Below are 16,124 nucleotides of genomic sequence, written 5' to 3' on the forward strand. Positions count from 1 at the left end.
CAGTAATTTACATTGTAAAGACCTCACATCTTTATCGTATTATCTGCTTATTATATAAGCTTAAAAAAAAATAGTATAATATGAATCCTCAAAGATCATATTCCTGGAAGCAGTGAAGTTGCTTTTGCAAGCTTATAGTTTCTCAGGGAGGTATTTAGAGAGTGTAAAAGATGTTGTCATCAAATGAAAAGACATCTGGAATATCCAGACAGGATTTAGGTGTCTTTATGTTAGCATCAGCTTCAGCTTCAAAACTGTTAACAAGACAGAGAAATATAGCCGACATTTATAGTATTATATACCTGTAACCCTGAAGCTCGCTAAAGTTTTATTTTTCGCTTTGCAGTGTTTGTTTCAAGATTTTTTTTCAATTAATTTGGAAGGGGCACAAAGACCTAAATACAGTAATAAACTGAGCATTAGGCATGAATGAGCACTGAAAGGGTTGACTACACTGTTCAAGGGACTGAAAGAAGCACAGCGTTAGAAGTTGTATTGCTTTGAATGCACCCGATGTTGTGACCGAACTAGAGAAGTACACTTACACCTGCATAAACCTAACTTTCTAGTGTGTCTTTCATAAAGTCAATGAATATTTAAAGAAAAGTAAGTCAAGGCGAACCCTAATTTGTGACTAATTTTTTATTTAGCTTACCAAAATATATTTGTACGCTCTATTAAGCCCCTCAAAATTTCTCACAGTCAAAGTCCAGGTTACTTCTTGGAAGATTCTGTTCAGTTGATGTAATCATAAAAGTAAGTAGAATGGTAATAATAAGGACTTTGTATAAGAACAGTATGAACACAACTGCTCCTATAGATTCACTGCTTCCACTATTGAGCACAGGCACATGCATCAGACAAAAGAAAAGCAGAGAACTCTTGGCCTGGCCGCAGCTAGAAATGTCGCCATTGACTTTCGTGGAGCCCGTAATTCACCCCAGCTGCCCTTTGCTGAAAAGTCAATAGGATTTGTGAGGAACTGCAAGGATCTCGAGCTCTTTGCTCTTTCTGTTCTGAAGCTACTCACTCAGAGGAACCTCGGCAGCCTGTGTGCCTGCCCCTTGGCACTCGGCAGCAATTCTCTCCTTGCATTATGAGGGCAGCAGGATAATCAGAAGAGACTTACAAGCCTGGGAACATAGCTAAACCAAATAGATAACACCAGATATAGTTCAGGGTAATTAGACAGTAATGTGAAAAGCAACCTATAAATTGTTAGGAAAGGCAGATTATAAATTTTTAAACAGAACTGAAGGCAAACTTAAGTGTAAAAGTTCTTCATACATTTCCATGAAGAAACAAAAAGATTTGTTTTGCTCATGACATTTCCTAGGTTTGAATTTTGCCTCCTTTTTCTACTTGAAGAAGATCTTCAGCATGCCTATCTATAAAGCTAGATGCAGTATAACCAATATTTGCTGAAATAAAGATTGTATTGTCTAGATGCAGGAAAAAAACAACAAAGAACTAAATACAACAGTTATCCAAACTAAAAATAAGCCCATTGAAGAATCGTTTAAGTACCAAATTTGCAATCCTCTTTAACCACTACTTCATAAGAATATACAGTGATAGAATAAACACATTTATTGTTTGCAAATTCAATGTCTCAAGGAAAAATTCTGCTTGATTTACTTAGGAAAGACAAATGCTTTGCCTTCCACAAAATAATGGTGGATCATTCAGGTTCCCCACACAGGTGGGTGGGCAGCTAGTCTCAACAGAATCCTCCGACACATCTTTGTCCTCTGATCATCTCTGGTTTAAGATATAACATATATAAGGAAAATTATGTGATCCTGTTTCTGTTTTCATAGTTGTGGATGATGGCTCATCTGGCAAAAACAGATAAAAGGAATTGAAGACAATCTTCTCTTAAAAGTTTTCAGCGCCTTTATTTGGCAAGAAAATTAAGCTCTCATGCAGCTGATTCCATGGATCATTAGAGGAATCAACAGCATCTTGGGCAATTTTAAGCTGATATTTGGAGTTGTCTGGAATTCTAGACATATTTTCTAGGACTTTGGGGGTAACTGGGTTACTTTAAACATTCTCAAAACTATTAAATGACTTGGTGAATCCCTAGTCAATGTGCACTTGCAGTTATTCATCTATGCTGGCAATGCAATGTGCAGGTACTAAAGGCTTAAAAATAGTATTCAGTAAACAAATAATAATAATTATTCTTGCTGCTGCTTTGCTTAAGCACGGCGTCATCCACTTTTTACTTGTATGAAAGATTACTGTCACTCTCCAACTACTAACTCATATTGACACAGAAAGAGTTTAAAATTATCTTTTTTGTAAGCACCTTAATAGATGCTTAAAGAGCTCATGTAAGTTTCTATTTCCGTAGAATTATTTTGCCACCTTGAAAACATTGCTTTACACTGAAAAACCATCAGGATTTATACTCACAATGGTACATTTTTAATTTTTTTTTCCTGATGATCTGTAAATCTACTGAGAGGATGCTGTTTGCAAGGGTTGTTCTATTGGGTTATATGACATAAGTAGTAAATGACAAATACTTTGTCTTAAATTGATGACAAGGAATACCTTAATTCCTCCCTATAGTGACAGGAAAAGTATAGTCCCTACCTCAAACCTTGTGTCTGATGCGATGCACATTAATTTTAGGTGCTTACCTAATAAGCTGGGTTTCTTACAAATAGTTCATGCAACACCGAGTTATAGGTTTGATGTGACTTTACTGAATTATCAGCTGTTGTCTTCTAAGAATACAAGTTAGTTTACACCACCCGAACATCTGACCCAATGATTCTGATACGCTGTAGAATTACAAACCTTTGAAAACAAAATTACAGCATAATTGCTGGGAAGTTAGACAATGGTCAGCAGCTGCCACAAATGTGGTTATGCTTTTCAACTAAAAGCCATAAAATGTGGGAAGCTAAAGATACAGTAGATAATGGAGTACTTTCAAGTACTGCATTTATTTAAATATATCTCAGAGATCTACTATCTTCTAAATGATTGCAGTCCATTGGTACTTTACAGACCTAAAAACATGTTTTGTCTTGTAACTGAACTGCAGGCTTTCTCCTAGGCCTATGCTTTGCCTGGTTTACTCCTCATGGCATTACCTTTAGCTGACTTCTAGCTTGGGCCTGCTGCACTGCTCAACAGATGAGAGTAATCCCTGTCTTTTTAATTGCCTTTATGCTTTGAATCTTGTTCTCATTTTCCAGAGGTTAAAAATACTTTGATAATTTAAGCAGCTAAATAAAGCTTCAGACTACAGTGGCATGTTCACTCTATATTCTTAGCTTGCCATCTACAATCACTGAATTAATTCTGACATACCATTGTGAGCATTCTGTATCTGATTGCATTAAAATAGCTTCCCACGTGATATTTTAGTAGATAAAATTAAATTATTGGCTCTTCTAGCCAAGGCTGGCACCCTTCATGAGATAATAGTCTCTGGTACAGATGAAAAGAAGGTTGTTTCATGGAAGGTTAAAGAAAGGTGGGCAAAATTCAAGCAATAATGCCCACTACAGTACTTCTGCCAGTCCTATTTTTGAAATAAAACTTTCCTTGTATATCCTTTGCTTTACCTCTCAATTTATAATTGATTCTCTTTTCCCACTTTGCTACTGTCTTTTATATCAAAACATACCAGGAATATTGTCACATTTTATTTATAAGCTTTCCTCAGGGTTATACATTGAACTAGATTGTTCAAATGAATGTTCTTCTAGACTCTGAATTAAAGAAAAGGGCATTTGACATGCTTGGTGCATAAGCAGTCAATGTCTAGACATGGTTTTTCAATCCAATTTAAGTTTTCCTGAACAAAAGCAAATTTCTCTTTCCAACTGCCTACATTTTAAAATAGAATAACAGTAATTTCACATGTCATCTCTCATCTAGACAGAGGTTTCCATCCAGTTACATGTCTACTTGTCTCTTTCCTAAGATAATGTTTATTGCATAATAAGAAAAATCAATCTACTAAAAAAAAAAAGTCACAACAATAGGTTTTTTCAATCTTTTGATAGTATACTGTTTTTCAAAATCCATTTTCAATGCTGTAAAGAATGATCTGAAAACAAGGCATTATTTGCTGTGCTCTGACAGGTAAGATTTATAGAGTTATATAAACACTTAAGATTCCTTTCAATTGCAATTAGAATACCCAGCTCATATGCTCTTGTAGCACCTAAAAAGTGAGCACCAGTGAAAATATTCTGTGTTATTCTTGCATTGTCCATTTACTAAAGGAGAGAACAATCATTTAGTAAAGTCCTAAATTAGCAGAACAGGGACACTTAATCTTCAGAGCACATAAAGCAGACAGTGGTAATGCAGACGCAATCACATCAACAATTACATCTTAAGCCTGGCCTGACTGAAACATTTCTGAATGCCTGTCTTGATTTAGCTTTATATGATGTTTACATGTGTATATTATAGTGGGTTTCTATCTTCTAATGGAATAAGACCTTTCACAAGAGCCACCAGTCAATGCAAACTTTCATTCACTAGTCAGCATAGATGAGAAGATGTAAATTTAAATAGCATTTCCCAGAACTGTCTAGTTTTGTATTATTAGTGGAACTTCAGAATCTGTGCTATTGAATATTTCCCTTAGAGCTGACCCAAGTTGATCTGAGGACTTTTTTTTTTTTTTTTTTTTTTACAACAGAGGTAAATATATTTTTAAAAAAAAAAAACCTCCCTAGAAAGCCCTCTAATTTGTAATTTATAAAAGCTTTAATGTTCCTCTTTTTCTTGGTATTAGGGGAATATGTTGTTATGACTACACATTTTCATTTGAAGAGAAAGATTGGTTACTTCGTCATCCAGACCTATCTGCCATGCATCATGACAGTGATACTGTCACAGGTGTCCTTCTGGCTTAACAGAGAATCTGTTCCAGCAAGAACTGTATTTGGTAAGCAACACCAATAACCTACTCAGCAATCATAAGCCAAATAGATTTAAGAAATTTTATAGTAAAACTAGTCATGCATAACACGACATTGGAGAATAGCATGAGCCTGGACATCGTGCAGTACACACCAGTTAACATGTTTCATTGCAAACATGTAGCAGAAACTGATTTAAGGTCCAAAGTTTTTAAAGTGTTCATAAAAAGAGACCTGAAAAAATCTTAAGCAATCTATTACAGTTTGACTTTTCCAAAACAGTAAGTATAGGAATAAAACATTTCTGACAATGGCAATGACGTTCATGGTAGGAATTGTCCAAAAGGTTTTAATCGATGAGTGTTGGTCATTTGACATCCTTAGGACCTTTGAAAGTTTTTGTTTTAAAAATCTTTTTCATCATTTTTTTTGCAGGCTGCTGCTAAAGATGTCCTGTTGAAATCACTGACAATTTATTGTGCTTACAATGGTGAATAGATGCACTCAACAAATGCAATAAGAAGGCAATCTGTTTATACAATTGGCCCCTAGCATTTTAACCACTGCTTGCAAATACCTATCTTAAAATTAGAAACAAACAACTAGTATATTCTTTGGAGATAATAATCCAAGTCAAGCAAAACCAAAAACCAAATCTTCAGATAGGGAAAACAGAACATTAGATTTCTGCTATGTGACCTGCCTTTTTGTGATGTTCAGGCAGAAAAACACACAGCCCCATTGACTTTCACGCTAGTTCCCCCTGTTCAGGGCACAGCTGGGGCAGGACACATTGGGCCATCCTGCTTTGCCAAAAAGAATTTACCCATTTGCACTGGACATAGCAAGGCCACAGAGCCACAAATCCTGATGTTGAGAAACACAGACTCTAAAGCTCTTGTTGAACAAGAGCTATTTTTATTGACCTTTTCTGGCACTCTTCACTGCTGTGTTTTAGTTTCCCAGTGCCTCTGGAAATCAATCACAGCTTGCACAGCCTTAGACCTCATGAACCAAGTAGAGGCTTTCTGTTGATATACGAATGTGCATTTACAGGAGAATGGTTTAAACCGCAGTATAAGTAAATTAGATTTACATAATATTGTTTACATTAAGATCTAAAATTAGTTCTGAATTTTTATCAACTTCACTGAGAATTAACCTGGGCCTGTTACGAGCTGCTGTAGTCAAAGCTATTGAAATTTTAGATGGTTTACATCTTTGTGAACATGCCATTTAAAAAGAAATGCCAGATGATCAGTTTACAATGGTACACATTTTCCCTAGGTGGAGAACAAAATTTCCTAGTCTTATAATGAATAATATATAATATTGCATGATGTTCAAGCTGCTATCTTCACAGGCTCAAAACCCCACACATTTCCTTTCAGAACACAGTTATTCAGTAAGCAGTAGTTTACTGCTTTATTATGTATCAAAATAGATTTTTCATTGCTTCATGGCAATGTTTCAGAAAATTTTGCGTGAATGTATATACGTACAGAAGCACAACTTACATCTTTTAGCCCATTCAGTATCACAGATAATAAAAATCAGAAATCCTGTTTTGCTACTAAACAAGAGAAACAAACCCACTAGTAACGAGTCAAAGACAAAATTAGGTTGCCTCTCAGGGAAGAGAAATTGCTTCATCATTAGGCACTTCACACCAGCACGTAAATAAATTGTTCATTTTTTGGCCTATTTTAGACCACTGCACATTTTCACTAACACTCAGCACAGCAAAGACGAACTCGCAAGATACATTCAATACATGACATTGCAGTTGTCAAGGTAACTTGTGGACATGTGATTTGATGTAAATGTCCTGCACTTGCAGATTTATTTTTTTCAAACAGCTGCACTGCAAGCACTGTGAGTTCAGTACAGTCCTGCTTGCTCTTTATGGCCAGCCAAGGGAAAAGGTTCATCAGCAGTGAGAAGCTCTGATATCACAAATGCAAATTACATTATCATTGCTCTCGCATAAATTATTTGCTATTTTCAGGGCATCAGTGAATAAAGGGACAGACAGAACCATCATTTCAAATAAATGCAATATCACAGAAAGCTTAGTGCATTTGAGTACAAATTTGAAGGAGCACATACCAAATAAGCTGAATGAAAACAAGCCCTTTTGGTTTGTGCTAAACACCTTAGAACTGCTGCAAGAAAGAACTGAAAAAGTTGAATTGTTACATCTGTAGGACAATTTGCAGGGCATGAACAAGGAACAGCAGCAACGATTCTCCAAATGCCAGGTAGCTTAAAGTAACATCTAGTCCACAACTCAAAATATGATTTCATTTCACCTTTAAACATATTCTACTACAGAAACGTCAATGAATAAAGGTATAAAAGATGTTTTTAAGATCTGCAGCTTCCATAGAACTTGAAATCTGCTATCCTCAATTAGAAACTGATCTTAGTTGGGGAAGTTTGTAAGAATTAGGGGGGAAGACTTTCCCATCTATTTTAACAGTTGAGAAGTGAAGCACAAAATACAGCCAACTAATCCAAAGACACACAAACTGTTTGCTTTCCAGGAGTGACAACTGTGCTGACAATGACCACTCTAAGCATCAGTGCGAGGAATTCGCTCCCCAAGGTTGCCTACGCCACTGCCATGGATTGGTTTATAGCTGTGTGCTACGCCTTTGTGTTTTCTGCTCTCATCGAGTTTGCAACAGTGAATTACTTCACAAAGAGAGGCTACGCGTGGGATGGCAAAAGCGTAGTTCCTGAAAAGGTAATGTTGTTTAATATCTATCCAAGCAGGTCATACTATGCCATGCTTGGTCACTATGTAGGTCTTTTTTAGCCCATTAGAAATTCTTGTTATTTAGAATAGTAAGTACCTACTCCAATAGTGTTTCCTCATGTGTTTACACACAGCATTTCTACACATAAACAGTAATTACTTAGACACAGAGTACCTAAATACTACTTCTGACATACCTGATATTTAATGCTATTAATAATTAAAAATTTTACTGAGATTTTGACTTGTGCATCTGAGTAGAAAGACAAATCAATTTTCTAGTGTTTGAGGAAAAGAAAGTGTGGATACCCCAGTATAAACATAGGAAAAAAATCTTGTGGCTACTGTATCTGATAGTCTTTGAAGGACATTGCTCCCCAACAGGAACTTCAGCAGGATTGCTCTATGATCATGACCAAATATACCACCAAATGACTTTTTCTTTCCTACTCTGCCTCCAACCATTTCCATATTTTTAAAAATAAAAACATAATTTTTACTTCTTAGTCAACAGGAGAAATGGATTTGTTTGGGGGAAGTACTGACAGTTGTGTTGGGAGTGTGCAGTCCTGACCCACACCTCCCTGAGTGCAACAGAGACATCACACTGAGTCCCTTTGCTCTGGGATCAGACCTGGTCTGTAAATCGCAGGTGCATCACAAAAATGTTGAGAATGTTTAGGGCATGAAAGAGAAAGCTTTCCATTCCCTATGAGTTATGTCAGCCGCTTCTGTAAAGAAGCTTTTTTCTTTTTTTTTTTTTTTTGAGAGAGAGATCTTGTAAGAGAGTTTTAACTTGCCTAATTGGTCATTATGAACGTTCACAGACTAGAGATTCAGCAGAACAAATATTTGGAGGAGTAGATGTTACTCATTGGTATTTGAATATAATGTATTTAATTCCAAGGTGTATGTCTATATTTTTTTTTTTTTTTTTTTTTTTTTTTGCTATTTTAGTTGCATAAGTCAGTAAGAAAACAGAAATAAATTTAGGACATATACACAATGACAACTACTATGAAAGTATTGTAGAACAAATGAATGAAGTAGCAAAGCAAACTTACAGTAATGAGCTGCTTGGCTGCTGGTGAATATTGAGTTTTCAGTTACTGACGACACTTTCATTGAAAATAATTTGATTCTTTGGTGTGCTCCTATCTTCATGAAATCTATTGCAAAAAATAGGCTGTATTAGTGGAACAAAATCCTTAAATGTTAAATATTGCCTTGTTAATATAACCTACCTTGTAATATAGTTACTATAATAAGCCATTTCATTTGTTTCAAATAAAATTATATTTTCAGAGAAAAAAAACAAACCCCACATTATCAACACAATATTTAAACACTGCTTAAAACATTGGAAGATTTATGGCTTTGCATTCCTCAACAGGTAAGGTTCTTTATGGATCATTTGACATAAGCCAGAAAGGACATTCTGGCCCCTGGAAGAGCGGCATTATCTGCAGATATAAGGGAAGGCAGGCAAGGCAAAGTAATGGCAAACGGAGCATCGCACCATAATAAAACTTAGAACTCCAATTAGTTGTCATATTACTTCTTCATAAAGTTGAATTTGACATATGAAACATTAGGACCGCGACTGATGTCAGAACTCTCTGTGGATCAGATTCCTCAAGACATTTAAATCTATAGAAAGGGTCTCCTCCAAGACTTCTGTGCAGCAGTTCTTTGCCTGCCAGATTTATTGCTGCTTCCTAAAGTATTTGGTTTCATACTCAGCAAGCATGTAACAGCCTTCCAGCTCAGGAGGAAAAGAGCAGACAGACAACTAAAAAAAAAGGTTTTTTGTGTTTTTTTTTTTTTCAACCTGTTTGTTTTTCCTTTTGAACAGAAATATCCTAAGACTATTTGAAGCTTTTTCTCATCTTCAAGCTAAGCTGAATATTGTAATGAAATCAAGAACATCTACATCATGGTCATTACGTGATTCCCTTTTCTTACTAAGCAGCAGAAATGTAACATTTCAGCCTCCATTTCCTTGCTGCGTGGGGCTCCAAGCCATCCTTCCACAAGCCTCCCCCCAGGTGCACTGATGCTTTTGCAGATTCCATTCACATTCCCCAGGGTCCCGCAGCAGCCTCTCTGCTCCTGGAAACACCTCTTGAGCAAGTTTTTACCAAACCCTGCCCACTGGGTGGTCTATATAGCTATTGATCTGTAGTTGATCTGCCACTAAAAGTACCACGACTACTTAAAAAAAATATTGCCTCTGTGGGACAGCTGCTTCTTGAAAAAAGAGAATTCTATTTGCTATCTTGGGAAATGACAGAACAGATCACATTTTGCTGATATTTTTGTTTTAGCCATTTTTTCCCCCATCTAAGAGGATGAAACAGGTAACATTTTTCTATTCTTTTTGTGGCAAGTACTGCCTAAAGATTTTCTAAGCTCTTGGGATTTTTTTGTTATCTGTTTTTTTTTTTTTTCTTGTAATCAGAGGAACTTGGAGCAAAGAGCTGCTTTTCTTTATGCCTCCCCAATGACGCACATCATCTCTCTTTTATGTTAACCCTAGTGCAGTGGCTGGAGGAAGGGTTCAGACTGCCTGCAACAGGGACTGTTGAATTCCAACTCGTAACTTCAGATGTCTAAGATTAAATTTTTTTCCTCCATGTAGATTGCAGAAGAAGGATACTAGAAAACATAAGAACCTACAGGAAAAATCTAGATATTCTTTCAGATCAATAAGTTCTTCTTCACTAAAAGATTTTCAGTCCATCCTTGCTTTAGAAATATAGGCAGCTGGATGCAAAAAATCATACAGCTATTGAAGTCCCTGTATGTGCAATGACATTTCAGCCATTATTGATCCAATTAACATTAAATTTCTATTCCATAAAAAGCATATACATTTGGTGTAAACCATTAGTGAACAGAATACTGGCAGCTTTGCATTTTATTAAATAATCTACTCTCTTAGTGCATGATCACATGATTTTTTAATTGTGTGTTTTTATGTATGAAGGATCTTAGAATGCACCCTACAGCATTATTTGTCTTAATATTGGAAAGCTACATTAAGAAATCTAGTGTCTTCTGAAGGTTTTATCCTGATCAAGAAGCACAGTTGATTGGTTTGTCAATGTTGATTACCATTAAAGACAATTTTGTTGATCTGTGAGACTACCTATCAGTGTAAGTCCTCATTACAGTTTATCCATCATCTAATTGGGTTCGACTAATACAAGAAACGTAGATGGATGATTTTTTCTTTGTCTTCACCCAAATATTTTGCATGAGGTACGTAACCTGACACTAACATCTTTCTTACAGCTTATTACAATTTGTGGCATAAATTGGATTCATTGCAAAGTTTTATAGTGTTTTTTCATAACCTTATCTGTTGAGATGGTAGTGCAAATAAAACATTTTCTTCTTTCTTCAGCCAAAGAAAATAAAGGATCCTCTCATTAAGAAAAACAACACATACACAGCTGCTGCTACGAGCTATACCCCTAATATTGCAAGGGACCCTGGGCTGGCAACCATTGCTAAAAGTGCAACAATTGAGCCCAAAGAAGTTAAGCCAGAAACAAAACCTGCAGAACCCAAGAAAACTTTTAACAGCGTCAGTAAAATTGATCGACTATCAAGAATAGCCTTCCCTTTGCTTTTTGGAATCTTTAACTTAGTCTACTGGGCTACCTATTTAAACCGGGAGCCCCAGTTAAAAGCTCCAACCCCACATCAATAACTTCATTTATTCGTATAGTTCTGTTTTGTCTTTTGCTCTGGGAATTGCTTCCCATTTTCACATATAGTAATTCCCATTTGCTTCATTGCCTCTGTCTTAAAGAAAACACTGGTTTCTTTATTTAACAAAAGTTAAAATATAACTGTATATTTTAAAAAGCTGTGTGAAAAAGCTATATACTTTGGAAAAGTCATTCTGAAAATGAGAAAGAAAGAGTTGTAGAGTAATTAAAAGGGAAAGGGAAACCATTTGTAGATAGCTTAGTACTGAATGTCCCTAAAAGGCATTGTATATGTAAGTGAAAAAGATATTTTTATTCAAAGGATTGCGGGGAGTGGGAAAATATTCTTTATGATGTTCCTGATGCACATACTACACCATAACATTTATTCAACCACTGTTTATAATCTTTTCAAGGATGTAAAGCTTTCCATTTGCTGAATGCCATAAGATATACTATTTTACTAAACCCTTTTCTCTTCTATATTCCAAACCACCTGACTTATAATATTAAATCATCTTTAAAGAAAAAGAAAACCTACTCACTCTAGGTACGGTTTGTCACTGTAGAGCACATAAGATCTAATAGTAACAAATGCTTTAATCTGCTGTCTTACTGCACTCTCGTTCTGAGCATTAAGTCGTCACTAGAATAGATTCAAAAGCAGTTGCACAATCAAGTGCAGATTCCAAGTTCTCTCTATGACCTGTGTAATCCAAACGATTCCTGGATGTTTTTACAGAGAGCCGTTACTCATCACTATGTTTTAAATAATTAATAAAACAAAAACAAATTGAAAGACCCAAACCACAACAAACCAACAATTTTTGCAAGCTCTAGATAATTGAATGTATTCTTTTATAAAATGATGCATTAAAAAGAAGCTTTAGACTGAGATTTATGGATAGCAGAAAGACAAAATATAGTATTTAAATAATATATGTAAATATGCAGCATGAGATTGTACATTTTTTTACTTTTTTAAAGTTGTGTTCTTAAAACATTGTGTAGGATTCACCTCTTAGCTCTTAATATGTTGTTAAATGCTCAATAAAACATATTTAGAGCCTGAATAAAACAAACAAACAAACAAAAACAGTGGTACTGGAAAGCCTAAAAAAGTAAATACACACAAAGTACTTGTAATTACTTCCATTTGTAAAGTGGATAAGTGTACAGTAGCTTGCAATCTGACAATGTCATCCAATGTATACTATTAGATTAATGACTGGTCTGCTCAGGTCATGCATAAATACTAAAGTATGGGATTATATTTGGTAGGTAAAAATGGTGAAATATTTGTGAAGACAGAAGTTCATCTGTATATTACTGCTATATTTGCTGATACATAACTGTTACAATAAGTGATGTAATATATGTAGCATTAAATACAAAAAAAAAGTCATACATAAAAGAATGTACAGGAAAATAGATTTTATTGAGTAAACTTACTACATTTCATTTTTACTGTAGCAATATATTTGTAGGAACAATACGTAAGGGCTTTAAATACGAGATGTCCATTTTGCAGGTATTGTGCTCCCTTTAAAAAAAATCCTAGTCAGTATCATTACTGCCGATTCTTAGAAATAAAATTTCAAATAAAGATTTTTCAGAGAGATGGGAAGAATTGTGGATATTTGCAAGCATCAATTAAAAAAACACAGTAAATGGCACTGAAATTCAAAACGATCCTACTCGAGCCTCTAGAGAAAGAGCTTTTGAGAGTCAAATATCATAGCTAATGTTTTCTAAACTTTCTCAAATAAATCAAAAGGTTGACGTTATCTACAAAAGGGAATAGTTAATGTTTTATTTAGAGACTTGTTTTTTTTAAATAATGCTTCATTGTCTAACATTTAGTCCTGTCTAAACTTGATAAGTTATCTGATTGGATTTTATTTAAAAGGGGATGTTCCATCTTCTGGTATCATGTGTAGATATATGTATAGAAAAAAATAAACTATGGCTCTTTAACTTCTGTGTACTTGTTTATCTTGTTATTTTTGGCGTTAAACTAGTGTGTTAATTTAGGGCATTTTCTCTTTCTAGCACTTCATAGCTACCTTTTGGTCTGCATTTTGCACATTAGATGTGAATTACTTAACTAGTCTGCTTTTTGCTATGCAATGATTGCATTATACCACCTCTTAGTTAGTCTATGCCAATAGTATTATACTGTATAAACTTGATTGCACAGTTTATCAAAGACAAGGTATTCTCTATGTAGCTTTTTTACAATGCTTTGCTAAACCATGTAATAATAGTAAGTCTTCCTTGAAAATAATGATACACTCTTATAGAGGACAGTTTCCGTTTACTCCTGGGATAATTTTAAAAAGATGACATTGAATGTTTATTGCACTTCAGTGCAGTGATGTGGCAATAAAACCTAAATCTAATAGAGGTTGTTTATGGCAGAAGCATGTATTGCTTTACAGAGTTTAGCAAAAGCTCTTTATTTTATGTCAGACTGTAATTCTATTATAATAATAAAGCTAAAAATGTTCAATAATGAAAGTGAATGTTTTACTTTGGTTTTCTTTAGTTACTGCCTTCTATTATACATATTTCAATAAACTGCTATTCATTCAAAAACTCAGTTGCTGAGGATTTGGTAATGAATGCAGTTTTAATAGATGTAATTTTCTGTCCAGCGTTTTCCAGGGGCAAATACAACAGGAATGCTTCCAAAATCTGATTTGACATTCAAAAAAGATAGTTCAGTCTGTACAATGTATATCCAGTAAAGCTATTAATTGAATCAGATGAACAATTGTTAAGTTCTAGTTCCACAACAATGAATATGACACAGGGTAGGAACAGAATAAAATACACTGTATCCCAGATAAAATGGCAGATAAACAAGCGAGTGAGTAAATATGTGTGTATTTACGTTATAGATTTCACTGATTAAATAAATGCACAGATCTAAGAAAGACTGATATCTAAGAAAGACTGATAGAAGAGAACCTCAGGCTGTATAAAATAATATTAATTCGCTTAATGAATCATGGAGATAGCATTCAAACAAACAGATGTATAGCTTGAAAATTTTAATTCTCAACTCTTCATTTTTCACCACATAGAAAAACACAGAGAGGGAAAGTCATTCCAGTGCATCCAGCCCACAGAGTGTTTTGGAAAAGTTCCTGGAAACCAAGGCTCATGCTCTTACACAGGGGGAAACCACCAATTGCAGACACACAGTTTTGGAGGATCCAAAGCAGGAGAGGCCTATATAAATGTATGTACATCTCTAACAAGATTCATAGTGTTCTTAAGCATGAGTTCTAAAGAAGCATTCTTCAAAATGGAAGGAAAGATTGCGTTAAAACAGACTCAGATTCTGTTCTTCTATTTTGAATGAGAATAGTGCAGTCCCTGTTCCTTGCCTCCTACTACTAACTCCACAGAGATGAAATCCCTATGGAAACCCACAGCATTTTCTGGAGGAATATGATAAAGAAAGTGGCAAGTGACACTGAACACCCACCTCCTATGTTCCCATACCAGATGCAGAGCATACATGGGGATTCTCACATCTCTTTTGCTACTGCTCCAACATTCTTAGGCAGAAATCTGTGCAGAATACACATCTCTGTGTTTGCTCTGATGTTCCATCAGCAGGGGAAGCTTCTCATGTTTTTCTTGGATCATCCCTAGAAGTTACTGTGGGATTTTCTTAATGACCAAGAACTTTTTTTACAACATCAGCAACTTTATTAATTATATTCTTTCCCTTAGACTATGTGAGACTTGAAAAAGACTGATTTCCTTCTCTATCCTCTTCTATTTTTCACCAATAAAGTAAATAATAAAAGCTTATGAAACAACCTAATGGCTAGAAAATGGGGCACACACGCTTCAGGAAGCAAATAATAAGAGAACTTCTTTTAGCCTGTGCTTTGTATCTGAATGCCTGTCCCAATAAATTACTGTGACCAGGGAAAGTAAAACTTTCTCTTAGAGGCTGCAAAAATATCAGTCTTAATTTAAAAGACAAAAACTCAAAATCTTCTCCGACTTTCTATAGCAGATTCAGAAAAGTAGAAAAAAATCCTTCTGTTCTGCATAAACATGACACAGCTTAAAAATGTGTTTGCAGTCTTAGCACACAAATTTTGCAAGTGAAGTATATTATCAGCTTGTCAAGCTGTTGCTGTCATGTTACATCTGATTACAAACTACGCAAAATACAACAGGAGAGGTAAAAGCTTTGAAACGACAAGTTTCTATAGGCTCATTCTCTCTGGCTGTAGGCCCATCCAAATGGGCAGGGTGACTTCACAGCTGCTGATAAACTTATTTGATTAAACTCCTTCAGGGCGTTTGAAGATGCTCTGAGTAGATTTTGCACTTGCAGCGCAGCTGTTACATGCCTTTCACCCAAAGACTGGAGACATTTCCCCTCAAAAACCTGCAGACAGACAAATCAACCAACAACGGGCACTGCTTTTCTGAACGTGTTGTCAAGGGAGGAAAGATGTATTTGCTGGACTCTTCCTCCAGTCAAGGACATTTGAATGCAAACGGGTATTATTAATTTATTTCCAAATGTCCTCATGTATGAAGTATTTAATTAGCCTGAAGTTGTACATGCCCAAGGATCTGAACCAAGTCTAAGATGCTAAATTTGTTTAGAAGTGTCTTGTTAATGGCTGCCCAGAGTGTGCATCTTTGCTACATAGTAGTTCTACATGTATGCATCACGTGCTTAATACTAGCTGGCTAAAGCGACTC

General features: G+C 35.4%; 1 protein-coding gene across 2 annotated transcripts in view; it reads left to right on the forward strand.

Moving 5' to 3' along the window:
* Positions 1–13,901, forward strand: part of GABRA1 (gamma-aminobutyric acid type A receptor subunit alpha1) — a 42,817-nt gene extending 28,916 nt beyond the window's left edge. For both annotated transcript variants that reach the window (XM_065030067.1, XM_065030068.1), the window contains exons 8-10: positions 4,775–4,927; positions 7,448–7,650; positions 11,072–13,901. In XM_065030067.1, the coding sequence (XP_064886139.1) occupies positions 4,775–4,927; positions 7,448–7,650; positions 11,072–11,380 (665 nt within the window). In that variant the 3' untranslated portion in view covers positions 11,381–13,901. The remainder of the gene's footprint in view (positions 1–4,774; positions 4,928–7,447; positions 7,651–11,071) is intronic.
* The last annotated feature ends 2,223 nt before the right edge of the window (positions 13,902–16,124 follow it).

This window comes from Columba livia, chromosome 14 (assembly GCF_036013475.1).
Source record: "Columba livia isolate bColLiv1 breed racing homer chromosome 14, bColLiv1.pat.W.v2, whole genome shotgun sequence".
NCBI classification, from domain to species: Eukaryota; Metazoa; Chordata; class Aves; order Columbiformes; family Columbidae; genus Columba; species Columba livia.